The following is a 14764-nucleotide window of genomic DNA, read 5'->3' as shown; positions in this document are numbered from 1 at the left end:
TTCCCAGGTTGCTGCCGCCCAGGCGGAAGCGGGGCACAACCGCCGCCATTTTAAGGCCGCCACCTTAGAGCTGAGCGAGGTGAAGAAGGAGCTGCAGGCCAAGGAGCAGGAGGCGCAGCGGCTGCAGGCGGAGGCAGACGGGCTCCAGTGAGTGCGAGCGGGCGGGGCCGGGCGCCAGCACCGTCTCCATCTCCAGTTAGTGCCTTCAACGCACCAGGGTCCCCTGTGTCCTAGCAAATCGCTGAGTACTCTGCAGGCAGATCTAAGAAGGAGAGAGAGATCCGATTGCTGTCTCAGGATGCCGCAGCTTACGTCTGAAACTTTGGCCCCGATGCTGTGTGCTCCCACCCTGTGCCCTGCTGGTTCTTCTCCGAGAACAGAGAGCCCGGGGGGCTGTGCTCAGCACCAGTGCTCACCGTGGGCTCCCTGTGGGGTGGCCTCGGCTCGCACACGTGTAGGCACATGTGCTGGGCACGGCACGTGCATCGGTCCCTCCCATCATAGTCCGTGCACTGGGCTCACGAAGCGCCCCTCCCCGGGGCTTGTGGGGATTCGTTGAGCTAGTGCATGGCAGAGCTCCTAGAACAGTCCCTGCCCAGGGTGAGCAGTACGGGAGTTTCTGTCATGATGCGTGTCACCCAGGACATGTAACGTTCGACGGACAGCATTTTTGAGTGGGAAGGTAATTGGAAGAAGGCTGTAATTTCACTCTTCCTTGTTTTTTATGCTTAGGATTCAGGAGGGGAAACATTGCCAGGAAATAGCACAGTTCCAGGCGGAGCTGGCAGAGGCCCGGACCCAGCTCCAGCTCCTGCAGGAGCAGCTGGATGAGCAGCTGAGCAGAGAGCCCGCAGGAGACCAAGAGGTGAGCCGCCGGGCGGCTGTGCGCCTCCAGCTAGCAGGACCGGCAGAGCTAGGCTCTGCTGCTTGACACATTCACTTCGTTCCCTGCCTTCTGGGAAAAGGATAGTTATTTTTTCTAAGTATGATATTAAATGATACGCAGAGATATGGTTAGAGCAATGTTATAATGCATGAAAGCCATTTTAAAATTCTTTTGGTCGTGTGACTTTTTCCCTTCTCTAGATGGAAAATCTCAAGTGGGAGGTGGATCAGAAAGAGAGAGAAATCCAGTCCTTGCAGCAGCAGCTGGACTTGATGGAGCGGCAGAGTAAACAGGAGTTGGATGGGGTACAGCGGTCGTCGCAGGTGCGGGCCGTGTAAGCGCCCGGGCAGCACTCCACCAGTGCCCCCCGGGCCGTGCCAGGCAGCGCGCGAGGTGCACAGCAGGAGTGTTCAGTGGGTTGAAGGCGCCCACCAAACCGCCCTGCAGACATTATCCCACTTCAGAGAGAAGCCCAGGTCAGGCAGCTGAGGGACGCTGAGCAGAGAGCAGGGCCCCAGGGCCCCACCCTGGGCTGAGCTGCGCAGTGTGTCCCAGGAACCGGATCTCATTAAGTCCAAAAAATGAGACGGTTCCATTCGCCAATCTGTGAAAAGCTTCTCTACGAAGAAATCTCAGCACAGTCTTGACTGCTCGAGGAAAGGGTTGGGAACGTGACTCAGGCTGGGATTCCTGCTTGTAGGTGGACGGCTTGACATAACCAGAACTGACTTGTGTTCGGTCGTAGGGACAGTTAGGCTTATTCTAGTAGCTGATCTTGGAGTTTAAACAAGGGTTGGGTTCCTTGTCAGATGTGGACGTGGGAATGTTAGCGGCCCCTCGGCAGAGGCTCTGAAGTGTGGATGGGAACATTGAGGACAGGACTGTTACCGGATTCTCCGCAGTGTAGACCCTTGGAGAGGAGTGGGGGGGGAGGGAGCGACTCACGAAGGCTGGGAGTTCCAGCCCCTTGGAATTGTGACGTTCAAACTAAGATTTGTGCAGCGTGTTTAAGACCTTTCAGTTTTTTTTTGTTTAACTTATGTGGGTTATACATTTACCACTTTTTAAAAAAAATTTATTTATTTAACTTATTCATTTTTGGCTGCATTGGGTCTTCGTTGCTGCACGCGGGCTTTCTCTAGTTGTGGCGAGGTGGGGCTACTCTTCATTGCGGTGCGCGGGCTTCTCACTGTGGTGGCCTCTCCCGTTGCAGAACACGGACTGTAGACTCGCGGGCTCAGTAGTTGTGGCTCGCAGGCTCTAGAGCGCAGGCTCAGTAGTTGTGGCACACGGGCTTAGTTGCTCCGCGGCATGTGGGATCCTCCCAGACCAGGGCTCGAACCCGTGTCCCCTGCATTGGTAGGTGGATTCTTAACCACTGCGCCACCAGGGAAGCCCAAGACCTTTCAGTTTTAAAAATCTATGACTTCTTCACTTTATTTAGAATATTAAATCTGAGCTGGAGATGGTACGGGAAGATCTGTCCCTGACCCAGAAAGATAAATTCATGCTTCAAGTTAAAGTGTCGGAACTGAAGAGCAACATGAAGACGCTGCTCCAGCAAAACCAGCAGCTCAAGCTGGACCTGCGGCGGGGAGCAGCCAAGACGGTACTGGGCCCACCGGGCGGTTGGCGGGGCCTCCAGAGACATGTTGGCGGGAGGTTGGCAGGCTTTCCAGTCAGTCACCAGTCACAGAGTTACGTTAACCAACACTGAGTGACGGTTGTGTGAAGACAGATGATGATGGGGTGTTCTCCTTGGACCACAGGCCAAAGCTTTTTAATTTAGAGCTCTTTCCAACAGAATGTTTGCCTCTTTCTATGAATTTAGATGCCATTTTATTGTACTGTGCTTTATAAAGCAAATGAGGGCATGGTTTGCTTGTGTTAACAAGAGCCCCTGGGCCTCTAGGCGAGACCAGCTGGGACACAACAGCTGCCAGAACAGGCTCAGGGGCCCGGGGACCCCGAAGCAGCCGTCATGAGCTCTGTTCAGGTTATCTGTTTACCCACCATCTGTTTTTCTACTCAGTCTATGTAAATATTTTGCAGGTGCAAAGAAGTCGCTCAGATTCAGAGGTTTATTTATTATTTAGCACGGTTTGCTTATCTGTGGGAAAAGTTTGAAGTCCTAGGAAGGGGAGTCTTAAGAGTTGGAAAATTGACTTAATTTCTTAGGGAAACTCAGAGTCAAGGCCATGGTCTCTCTGGAAAGCTCCCACCATGAGCTCTCGTTTAGGGGGCTCTCGGCAGCTCCGGCCTCCTGAGGAGCCAGGACTGGAGTGTTTGGTTCATGCATTAGGAAGAAGGTTTTCTATTCAGCCAACATTTCTTGAACCCCCGTGGCTGCCAGCTCTGCCGATTTAGAACGAGTGGGAGGTGCTTCCCCAGAAGCCCGAGGGGAGCTGGGGAGGCAGGTCACAGACCACGTGTGACGGCGGGGACCCTCGGGGAAGGGGCAGGGGCCTCAGCCTCCGAGTGGGAGAGCTAACTGTGTGCCTTTTGTTTTTTTTAATAAATTTATTCATTTTTAATTTTTTAAATTTATTTTTGGCTGCGTTGGGTCTTCGTTGCTGCGTGTCGGCTTTCTCTAGTTGCCGGTGAGCTGGGGCTACTCTTCGTTGCGGTGCGTGGGCTTCTCATTGCGGTAGTTTCTCTTGTTGTGGAGCACGGGCTCTAGGTGTGCTGGCTTCAGTAGTTGTGGCTTGCGGGCTTCAGTAGTTGTGGCTCACAGGCTCTAGAGTGCAGGCTCAATAGTTGTGGCGTGCGGGCTCAGTAGATGTGGCTCGTGGGCTTCAGTAGTTGTGGTACATGGGCTCGGTAGTTGTGGCGCACGGGCTTAGTTGCTCCGCAGCATGTGGGATCTTCCCGGACCAGGGCTCGAACCCGTGTCCCCTGCATTGGCAGGCGGATTCTTAACCACTGTGCCACCGGGGAAGCCCCTAACTGTGTGCTTTTAAAAACAGAGAAAGGAGCCGAAGGGAGAAGCCAGCTCTTCCAGCCCCGTGACGCCGGTGAAGATCCCTGACTGCCCCGTGCCGGCCTCGCTTTTGGAGGAGCTGCTGCGGCCCCCGCCTGCCGTGAGCAAGGAACCCCTCAAGAACCTCAACAGCTGCCTCCAGCAACTCAAGTATGACTGCTCTGGGCTCCGTCTCGTAGTGTTTACAAATAAGTTGCAGGTCTCAGTTGGAAGAATCTTCCCTGTTGCCAGCACCGCACGTCCAGCAGAGGCGAGCGGCTCCGTGGTGTTTCTTGGCGGTGGGCTGGTCCCGTGCCTCTCCCTCCATCTGCAAGGTGGGAGCTGCCCGGAGCTAAATGACCCTGCGCGCCGGGCAGTGGGAGGCCCGTGTCTGAGGCGAGGGCAGGTGTGGCTCTGGCCCTGTGAGCAGACGCCCTGCAGGACAGACCCTCGGCTCTGTCTTTCCCACGTTCTCCCCGATCGGCGTGTTGGCCTCTGTGTGGTGCACAGGAAAATGCCCAGAGTCCCTTTCGTGCTGTCCCAGGAGAGAGGCCCGATGGGCCCCCGAGGGTGTGCGTGAGCGACCTGCCGTCAGGGCTGGGTCCGAGGTGGCCGGCTGTCTCTTGTGGGGGACAGCGCCCCCGGCTCTCGTCTGACCGCACGCCTCCCCTGTCTCCCCAGGCAGGAGATGGACAGCCTGCAGCGCCAGATGGAGGCACACGCGGTCACTGTGCACGAGTCGCTGTCCTCGTGGACGCAGGGGGACCCCACCAGCCCCTCCCGCCTGGGCGATCACGCCAACCCCAGAGGAGACACGGAGCAGCACGGTCAGAGCAGGGCCGCGAGAGCGCGCTTTGGAATGGTGACCGCCGAGCATCCCCACCCCGAGTGTTTGTAGCTGCCCGCAGGAATGCTCTCTTCTCCGTGTTATTTATTTGACTGTGCGCTCTATGTCTTTCTAAGAGATGAAAGTTAAGTTTTGCGTAGGCCGTTACAAGGAGTAGAATAACAAAACGAGAGTCGAGAATTGATGATCGTCATTTGCAGGTCACAACCAGCTTTTCCCACAAAGTGACCAAACCTTAAAAACCTAATTTAGGTCTCAGTGAGACATTTTGAATGTGTCTGAAGGGTTATTTGCAGAAGGAGGTATCTTAGGCCTGACCGTAGACGCTGCCCTCAGACGGTCGCTGGCGGAGGCGTTTGCATGGCTGCGTCCGGCTTCTCACTTTCCTGTCTGATTCAGAAAGAGCTTTCCTCCCTGCAGGAGTGAGACTTCGTTTGCACCTTTGGTTTTTATTTTATTTTGTTCTGTTTTCAATAGCCATCTCTCCATAGAACGTGTATGTAAATACCGGAAATCATAATCTAATCTTTAAAACGTATATGCTCATATTATTTAAGAATGACCCGAATTGTCTTTTTATTGATTGCCTTTTGAAAATCTGCAGTTAGGAAGTAACGTACATGTAGGATTTAGGAATGTCAGAAAATTATGTTTTAAGGAATGTAATTATTTTATTTACCTTCTAAAGCCAAATATTCTTAGGCAGAAGTTCTTTGTTATTTTAGTTTCACTTTATTTTGAGGGTCTTTCCTTGCCATGAGTGCACAACGCCCACCTGTTTGACCCCTGGCCCTGCATGGCCTCGCTCACTGTGGCCGACCCCCGGGCAGGCCTGATGGCCACCAGGACGCCCACATAGACACCACGGTCAGCACATGCTGACCTGATGTGTGAGGCGTGGGGAGAGGCCTCAAGAGAGGAGGGGAGGGGAAGCGAGGAGGAGGAGCAGGGCCAGGGCTCCCGCAGGTTTCAAACCAGGGAGCAGGGCTTCCCCAGGCCTCACACTTCTTTGCCCTTGTGTGGCAGTGTCCACCAGCGCCTGTGTGGTCGTCAAGAGATAGGCTGGCCTCTGTGTGGTGAGAGCCTTCAGAAGGGTGAGAAGACCCTTGACCCTCTCATCTGGAGAGCAGCGAAAGGGGTAGGTCAGCATGAGAGGGTCTCCTGAGGTTTATTTGAAATCAGACACCCCAAGTGTGTGAGGTCCCGCCTAGAGTGACTGTGAGACTCGAGGTTTGTAAGCTTGCCCCTAGTTTGCTAAGATGATCTAAAATAATGTTTATTGTTCCAAGTTAGAGAAGAGAGAGAGAGAACGGGTCTGTGTGGCCCCCTGTGCAGGTCGGCCGGTCTGAAGATGAAGTCTGCGGTGTTACTGATAAGGCCAGACACGCTCGTGTCACCGCATCACCTGGGTCTCTCTTGTGGAGAAAACAGCGTGGTGTTTTTAATCTGCTTGTGTTCTCTCACAGTATGCTGTTAGAAGGTTAATTGATAAGGTTAAAGTAGCATTAATCACAAAGATGTTTAGTGTTTAAAAAAATTCCCCAGCAAGTATTGGAACTTCTAAAATATGTATATCATTTGTACAGGGTTAATCTTGGGAACTATACTTGAAAACTTTATCCTACTCTTCATTTTAAGTTGGAAATCGTTTTTGACAAAATTGTTTTCGTACCATTGGAAAAGAAAAATGGTAATTTATGTTCTTATTTATTTTGGCTGCGATATCTTTTGTTTTAATTTTAGAGCCAAGAAATCACACTTAGCCTCATTTTGTAGCTGCTTTCTCTCTCCTTGCTGAGGTCTTCCAGAAAATCACAGTGTATCTTCTTCCTTAGGAAAGGATAAAGGAATCCTGAGTGTATCCATCAAGAGAAGGCCAATCTCTGTTCCCCGCCCCTTTTTCCTTTGTCGAGTCACCCTCCGTGTGTGTATGGGCGTGTGCTTGCGTGTGCATGTGCGTGCGTGTGCGTGTGTGCGTGCGCGTGTGCGTGCGTGCGTGTGCGTGTGTGCATGCGTGTGTGCATGTGCGTGCGTGTGCGTGTGTGCATGCGCGTGTACGTGCGTGCGTGTGCGTGTGTGCATGCGCGTGTGCATGTGCGTGCGTGTGCGTGTGTGCATGCGCGTGTGCGTGTGCGTGCGTGTGCGTGTGTGCATGCGCGTGTGCGTGTGCGTGTGTGTGCGTGTGTACATGCGCGTGTGCGTGCGTGTGCGTGTGTGCATGCGCGTGTGCGTGCGTGCGTGTGCGTGTGTGCATGCGCGTGTGCGTGCGTGTGTGTGTGTGCGTGCGCGTGTACGTGCGTGCGTGTGCGTGTGTGCGTGCGTGCGCCTCCAGCAGCAGCGCCTCCAGCAGCAGCGCCTCATCTGGGCTCCTGCTGTCATCCTGTGCCAGCTTCATCCTCTAGTTCTGTGCACGCCCGGCCTGCCTCTGGCCTGAGCGCTCTGGCTGCCCCCCTCCCGCCATGTCCTGTGTGTGCCCCTCGTGCTGTCACGTCTGGCCTGTAGTTTCCAATCAGGGGCCCTTGTATCCGGGCTTCCTTAACAAATCACCCTGAAGGGGGAGGTTGGACTGAATCGCCTGCTCTTGGTTTGCTGCGGGTTTTTACTCTGAGGGGCTTTACTGGTGCTCCTGTCTCCCAGAGCTTGATTCTTTAGTGAACAGCGTTTGAAATATTCTTCCGCTGTGGGCAGAAGTGGGAATTAGGAACTTCCTCACGGAAAACAGCAGGCAACTCTGGAGCACGTGTAGAAACACGTTTGCTGTTGCGCTGTATTTGTGTATGTTGTTCATCCTGTATGTCGTGTCCGCACTGGAGAGCATGTCAGCTTGGACACTTCGTGATGTTATGACTTGATTTTCTTATGTTCCAAAAATAACTTACTGCGAGTGGTTATTGCTGATTTTTCCACGGTACACATCAGATAGATGCCACGGATCTTTTAGATTTACATGCCTTTGTTCTACTATTTGGAAGGTGTAACAGGCAGTGTCTTTGATGAGATGTGAAACTGGCTCACACTCTGGCCTGGGGTCCAGGTGCCAGGGTGGGCCTCGAGGAAGACAGCCTGTGGAATGCTGCGTTAGGAAAATTCTCATTCAACTCCTCCTCAGTTTAAAGACTTTTCTTGGTATAGGGATACTGCAAAAGCCATGGGCCTGCAAGGGCACCGTGACATATATTCCTACTTCTCTGAGTATTTTTTTAACGAAAATTAAATGTTGTGTGTAAAGATTGCTAGTAGTGAAAGGGACCAGCGGATCTGAAAGAGAAATGTCCTGGAGCATCCCCAGGGGCCGTGATGTGCACAGGGTGGGGCCTGTGAGAGTCTCGGGGCCTCACTCAAGTTCACTCACTCCCCGCAGGGTGCCTCTCAGTGTATGGTGGTCTCAGGTTACAATAGGATCCTTGACGGGAATGCTTCAGAGGATCTAGAAAACTCGGTGGTTTTAAGTTATTCATGTTTAATAAAAATTTCCTCATTAAAAGGGAGTCCTCAGGTTGGGGCTATTCAGGGGAAAAGTGTCACCATGCACAATGAATTGTAACTTTAAAAAGCATGTTGATTTTTTATAAATTTAAGTGTGCTTGGGGATTCCTTGAATTTTGTGCAATAAACTATTTTTTGTTAAAGATTTTTATATTTCCTTGGGGTGCCTTCATTTTCATATATATATTTTGTCATAACTGGGAGTAACTTTTATCTCATGTTGTTACCAACTCTGTTCAGATAAGAGAATTTTATTGTTCTGCCAGAGTTTCAGATGGCTGTGAAATCTAACTTCTTGTGGCTGCTTTTGACCACAGCAGGAGTGTAGCGTCTCGCCATGTTTCTTCCTTCTTCACCCGCACTTCACTTGTCACCACACGCCAGTAAGTACGGAGGTGGGAAGCATTCACAGGAGTAACGCTCCTTCACAGGGAACCCGCTCCCGAGGCTGCGGACGCGCTGCACGCGTGCTTCCAGCGTCGTCCAGCCCCCGGCCTCCACTGACTGTGCCTGGCCTGCAGCAGTGGGGCCGTGAGTCCGAGGCGCAGCCTTGTGGCTCCCCAGGCTCACCTGCCTTCTTCATCCATACTTCATTTTTGATCAGCGAGAGTAGACCGGATGCAGATTCTACAGTTAAATGTTATCATTTAACCAGCGTGGTAAAAAACGTACAGAAAAGGAGCAGTAAACCAGTGGTCACAGAATTCGATTTTGTGGTGGGTTGGACACATGTTTTCTTGTGTCTCCACCTCGTGAGCTTCTATAACCAAGGGTCAGGTATTACGTGTACCACCCAGACCTAAATGAAGATGCTCTGACCGCCTCCTTTTGTGGCCTTAACTTCCTGAAGTACTGAGGATGCAAATTTTCTTTCCTACAATAATCATGAAGAGGGTGATTATACGTACCGGAACTTTTTCCTTTTCCTGTAAAGCTGCTAAACATTTGCAGGCGCTGAACTAACGAGTTGATGGGTTTATTTTTAAGTTGTGTCTCCTTCGTCGGATAGATGTTCTGTGCTGCACCCTCTTAACGGTCGTGCAGTGGGTGCTACCGGAGTGGTCCGGATGCAGACTCCTGGGCAGCTGCTGCCCAGCTCAGAGGGGGCGCGAGTATGGGCAGAAATCCGCACTGAGTGTGAGGCCGAGGACTTGGTCTCAGCCCTCCCGGTCACGCGGTCTCATCCGTCCTGCAGCCGGCTAGGTGGGGACAGAAGTAGGATTCTTTATGCCGCCGACGTCCAGTGTGTTAGACAAGCGTGATAGCTGTTGGGAGAGTCTCCGAGCCTTTCCCTAAATGAGGAATTCTTAGCCATCAGTAACTGCCCGCACCAGAAGCGGCATTTATTGGAATTCTTCTGCTTGCCTTCATGCCAGCTTTCACGTCACAAAGAGTGTTGCGGGTTCTCGTAAGCAGCATTCTTTGGCAATGCCTCTTTCCTGGAAACACAGGAGATGTGACACTGGGCTGCTGACCCCTTTGTCTGCCTGTTTGGTGGGGTGCGGAGGGCGGCGCTCCTGCGCCAGGCCCCCTCTCACACCCCAGCCCGTCCCCAGGCGGAGTGGGCACCCCCCCTCCCGAACAGCGTGCTTCTGGGTCGGGCTGGAAGCACCTCGAGGTTTGCACGCTCGGCCCTCCTTCGCCTGGTCTGGCACTTGCTGGAGGAGGCTCCACTCGGGGGTAATTCTCGGCTCCTGGGGTCTTAGGGCCTGTTTCGTCTGTGAGCTTTCCGTGTGCATTTCTAAAGACCTGGTGGACACTTCGGAGCGATTTTCCCGGTGCTTAAGCCTTGGTGTGTTGAAAGCTGAATGCCTCATTTCCATCCAGAAAAGCGTCCCTTCCTTTGACTGACTCTGATCGCGATACAGTCCCCTGGTCTCTAACCCTCAGGGTTTCCCGCCCTCGGCACCATTCTCGCTGGCCCAGCCCAGCCCACGGCTCCTTCCCTGTCTCTGTTCCGCGCCCCGCCTTTCTCTGCGTCGGCCGGAGCCTGGCTCAGCTGTGGAGGCAGCCCCTTCACGCTGTCCAGCCTTCGGGCTCGTCGTCCTCCCGCTGCTGCCCGAGCACGCGTTTGCGAGTCCTTCCGGTGGCCCGAGTGCCGCGCACATGGCTCAGCCTCCCAGCCCGCTACCATCTGGCCAGGAGCAGCCTCGCTGGCTTCTCTTCTTAGCTGGTCCGCGTGCACTGGGTGGGCTCTGCAGCCCCCGCCAGCACTCGCCCGGGACGCAGATGCACGCTGCGGGGCGGCAGGCACAGCTCCGCGAGCCGGCGAGACGGTGCACGGCATTGACCGGCTGCCGCGAAGCCCGCCCACACAGCGACAGCCTCGGCCTCGGCCGGTGCTCTGGTCAGTGTGAGCACCTACCTGAGGGACAGTGCCAGCGGCTGACCCACGGTGGCCGGCAGATGGGAGCAAGCGATGAACCTGTCCGCTCAAGCCTCTGGAGACTGGGGTGACCTGTTCCTGCCATGTGACTCGGCCTCTCCTGGCCAGTCCGAGTGCCCACGACAGGCCAGGAGTGCCCTGGCTTTGCTCGGACGTCTTGCCCGCTTCGCTTGCCCTGAGCTGCCCGTGCCTTGTCTCTGCTCACCGAGCACGTGTCTGAGGCTGGGGCTGGCGCTCACTGTTCCCAGAGCTATCTCAGAGCAGCTCCGCAGGAGGAAGAAGCCTGATTGGCAGCGTTTGGTGATTGCTAGGTGTAAACACCCTACTGGGGCACATGGGACGCTCCCACTGTGCAGTCACTGCAGCTGGGGAGGGCTGTGGGCTGTCGCAGGTAGGAGACTCTGGCCCAGCAGACTGTCCCCTAGGGATGCGACAAGTGAGCAGAAAACAGACCTGGGTCAACTTCGTAAAACCTTCCCTGATGCCAACCCCAAATGACCCTTGAACCTGTGTGCACTTACAGGTATGGAACTAAGTTTATACCATTTTACATCATGTTTCTTTTCAGCAATGTTATTTCTGGAGAGTCCCTGTTTCTCCTACTAGATTACAGGGCATCAGGGGCAGGGGGAACACTCGGCAGGTGGATTTCATTGACAATGAGCCTCAGTTAGCCTAGTTCAGTAACTGAAAAGAGACATGTAAACAAACACCAACTGGGTTTCCTTCCGTGCTAATTTGGTATAGAAATGGTGGCTGCATATAGTCAACCACAACAAAACACTGCTCACAGAGCATTTTCATGAATTAGGAATAAATGCCCTTCTGAGACCTCTTAAAATTCTGCAAGATCCTGACAGCTTTGTGTAAAATAACCCCTTTGCTAATCTGCAAATGAAATGTCCAGGCTCCCTTGCCAGTGCAGCTTCCTCAGTGGCTGCATCTTTGCCATCTCTGGGCTCCGTCCTGCCTTCTGCCGAGGATCTCGGTGGCTTCCTGCTGTGGCGGTCCTTTGTCACTCGCAGGGCTGCACTTCCTCTCTTGAATCACCTGGGATGGGCTGGTTTCCTGACCAGACCCCCACCATGTGTAACAGCGTACACGCTTTTCCTCGTCTCATTGAAGGCTATTCACAATACATGTGAAACTAGACCTCCCCACTCAGTCTCCGGGGCTGACTCGGACCCTGGCCCTCTCGTGATCTGGGGTCAGAAGTGGAGTTAGGAGACAGACTGCCATCAGGAATTAGATTAAACTTGCTCCTTTCCCAAAAGACCGTCAGTTCTCCTAAACTTAATTCCTCTTCCTTCGTGGAAATCCACTTCTCCCTGCAGGGGTTTACATCTCAAATTCTCTCATTTCTACCTCACAGGTGAGTAGTGGCCAGTATAGGGTTGGCTGCTTTTTTTTTTTTTAATTAATTTTTATTGGAGTAGAGTTGCTTTACAATGTTGTGTTAGTTTCTGCTGTACAGCAAAGTGAATCAGCTATATGTACACATATATCCCCTCTTCTTTGGATTTCCTTCCCACTTAGGTCACCACAGAGCACTGAGTAGCGTTCCCTGTGCTATACAGTAGGTTCTCATTAGTTATCTATTTTATACATAGTATCAATAATGTATATGTGTCAATCCCAATCTCCCAGTTCATCACTTACCCCTCCTTTCCCCTTGTTCTCTACGTCTGTGTCTCTATTTCTGCTTTGCAAATACATCTATACCATTTTTCTAGATTCCACATATATACTTTAATATACAATATTTTTCTCTTTCTGACTTACTTCGCTCTGTATGACAATCTCTAGGTCCATCCACGTCTCTGCAAATGACCCAATTTCGTTCTTTTTTATGGCTGAGTAATACTCCATTGCATATATGTACCATATCTTCTTTATGCATTTCTCTGTTGATGGACGTTTAGGTTGCTTCTGTGACCTGGCTATTGTCACTAGTGCTGCAATGAACATTGGGGTACATGACCCTTTTTGAATTACGGTTTTCTCAGGGTATATGCCCAGTAGTGGGATTGCTGGGTCATATGGTAGTTCTGTTTTTACTTTTTTAAGGAACATCCATACTGTTCTCCATAGTGGCTGCACCAATTTACATTCCCACCAGCAGTGCAAGAGGGTTCCCTTTTCTCCACACCCTCTCCAGCATTTGTTGTTTGTAGATTTTTTTATGATGGCCATTCTGACCAGCGTGAGGTGATACCTCATTGTAGTTTTGAATTGCATTTCTCTAATGATTAGTGACGTTGAGCAGCTTTTCATGTGTTTGTTGGCCATCTGTAGGGTTGGCTTTTTTTTTTTTTTAAATCAATTTATTTATTTATGGCTATGTTGGGTCTTTGTTGCTGTGCGCGGGCTTTCTCTAGTTGCGGGGATTAGGGGCTACTCTTCGATGTGGTGCGCAGGCTTCTCATTGCGGTGGCTTCTCGGCACGGAGCACGGGCTCTAGGCATGAGGGCTTCAGTAGTTGTGGCTCGCGGGCTCTAGAGCGCAGGCTCAGTAGTTGTGGCGCACGAGCTTAGTTGCTCCGCGGCATGTGGGATCTTCCCTGACCAGGGCTCAAACCCGTGTCTCCTGCATTGGCAGGCGGATTCTTAACCACTGCGCCACCAGGGAAGCCCAGGGTTGGCTTCTTAATAGTGGAATTGTGTTTCCCCCCACCCCGCCTTTATCCCAGTCTTGTTTAATGGAGTGCAGACTGCATTAGATGGTGGTGAGGAGAATCCAGCCATAATAGGATACCTATTGTTAGCTGGATTCCACAGAAAATCGTGGTATTAAGATACTGGTTAGGCTGGTAAAGCTGCTATGAGACCCCGAAATTCAATGGCTTAAATGAGAGAAGTTTCTCTTTCATGTAACAGCCCAAGCAGAAAAACAGGACTGATGAGGGCAGCTTCTGGTGCCGAGGACACAAGTGCCTTCTAACCTCCAGTCCCATCTGTGGCCTAGGACAGCTGCTCCAGGTCCCACTTATTACTGTCTGCATTTTCCCAGGTGGAAGGCACATTGCATACCCTCGTTCAAGGGTGTCGCTCAGTAGCTGTGTACACCGTCTGTTGCCTCCACTAAGTCACCAGGCCACAGGATGTGTGTTTGTAGCAGTGTGTCCAGCTCCAGCTGGGAGTTTCTGTTATCAAGAGGATGGATGCTACTGGCAACGGCCTCTATCACAATACACAATCTCTCAAATCAGTCCCCTGTGCTCTGAATTCCTGGGATTTATGATTACTATAACAAAATCCCTCATGATGGGGGCTGACCCTGCTACCCTTGAAAGGGATGTATACATAGATAACTTTTATGTTTTTTGAAGTATGAAAGAAGTGGTAATAACAGCTAACGTTTAAAAAGTCCTCACCTTGCTCTGTACCAAGAGCCTGGCACATGTTAATCCTCGTCTCTGAGACAGGTGCGGTTATCATCCCATGCTACCCCTGAGAAAACTGAAGCACAGGGAGATGAAAGAACCCACCTACAGTTACCCAGCAGGCAGGGGCGGTCTGCCCAGGGCCTGGCACTCATCACTGCACAGTGGCACAGATGCATAGAAAGGTCAAGACTGGGGAGCTGCTGGGACTGAGGTCTGTTCTCAGGTACTTAGAAATTAAAAACAACAAATGGTAAGATTTCATTCTAACATGGTGCTTGCTCTTCCTTTATTTATTTAGGTTGCACTGGATCTTAACTTGTGGCACACAGGATCTTTTTTTAGTTGCCGCATGCGGGCTCTTAGTTGCGGCATGCATGTGGGATCTAGTTCCCTGACCAGGGATCGAACCCCGGCCCCCTGCACTGGGAGCGCGGAGTCCCACCCACTGGACCACCAGGGAGGCCCCTCTTCCTTTTTAAATGTAGACAAAATTTACACTAAAATAGGCACCGATTTTAAGTGTATATTCTGGTGAGTTTTGACAAATGTCAACCAATGTGTACCTGTATTACTATCAACGCAATAAGATGCAGAGCGTCTCTTTCACAGTGAAAGTCCCCTCATGTCCCTCCCAGCTCACCACCCCACTCAGAGGCAACCCCTGTTCTGATTTCTATCACCATAAGCTTTGCCTTCCCACTTTTGTGTGGAGTTCTTTTGCTTAGCATGGTTTTCAGATTCAGCCACCTTGTTGCTAATAATAAACCTCCATAGGATTATCATATGACGATTCCAAATTTGTTTGTCCATTCTTA

General features: G+C 51.8%; 1 protein-coding gene across 3 annotated transcripts in view; it reads left to right on the top strand.

Annotated features, from left to right (window-relative positions):
- Positions 1-8298, top strand: part of GOLGA3 (golgin A3) — a 44805-nt gene extending 36507 nt beyond the window's left edge. For all 3 annotated transcript variants that reach the window (XM_061169463.1, XM_061169462.1, XM_061169461.1), the window contains exons 19-24: positions 8-147; positions 733-865; positions 1087-1209; positions 2331-2495; positions 3853-4016; positions 4527-8298. In XM_061169463.1, coding sequence (XP_061025446.1) covers positions 8-147; positions 733-865; positions 1087-1209; positions 2331-2495; positions 3853-4016; positions 4527-4743 — 942 coding nt within the window. In that variant the 3' untranslated portion in view covers positions 4744-8298. The remainder of the gene's footprint in view (positions 1-7; positions 148-732; positions 866-1086; positions 1210-2330; positions 2496-3852; positions 4017-4526) is intronic.
- The last annotated feature ends 6466 nt before the right edge of the window (positions 8299-14764 follow it).

Source organism: Eubalaena glacialis, chromosome 15 (assembly GCF_028564815.1).
Source record: "Eubalaena glacialis isolate mEubGla1 chromosome 15, mEubGla1.1.hap2.+ XY, whole genome shotgun sequence".
NCBI lineage: Eukaryota > Metazoa > Chordata > Mammalia > Artiodactyla > Balaenidae > Eubalaena > Eubalaena glacialis.
Note: the sequence above shows the minus strand (reverse complement) of the source record. Positions and strands in the feature narration are given on the sequence as shown.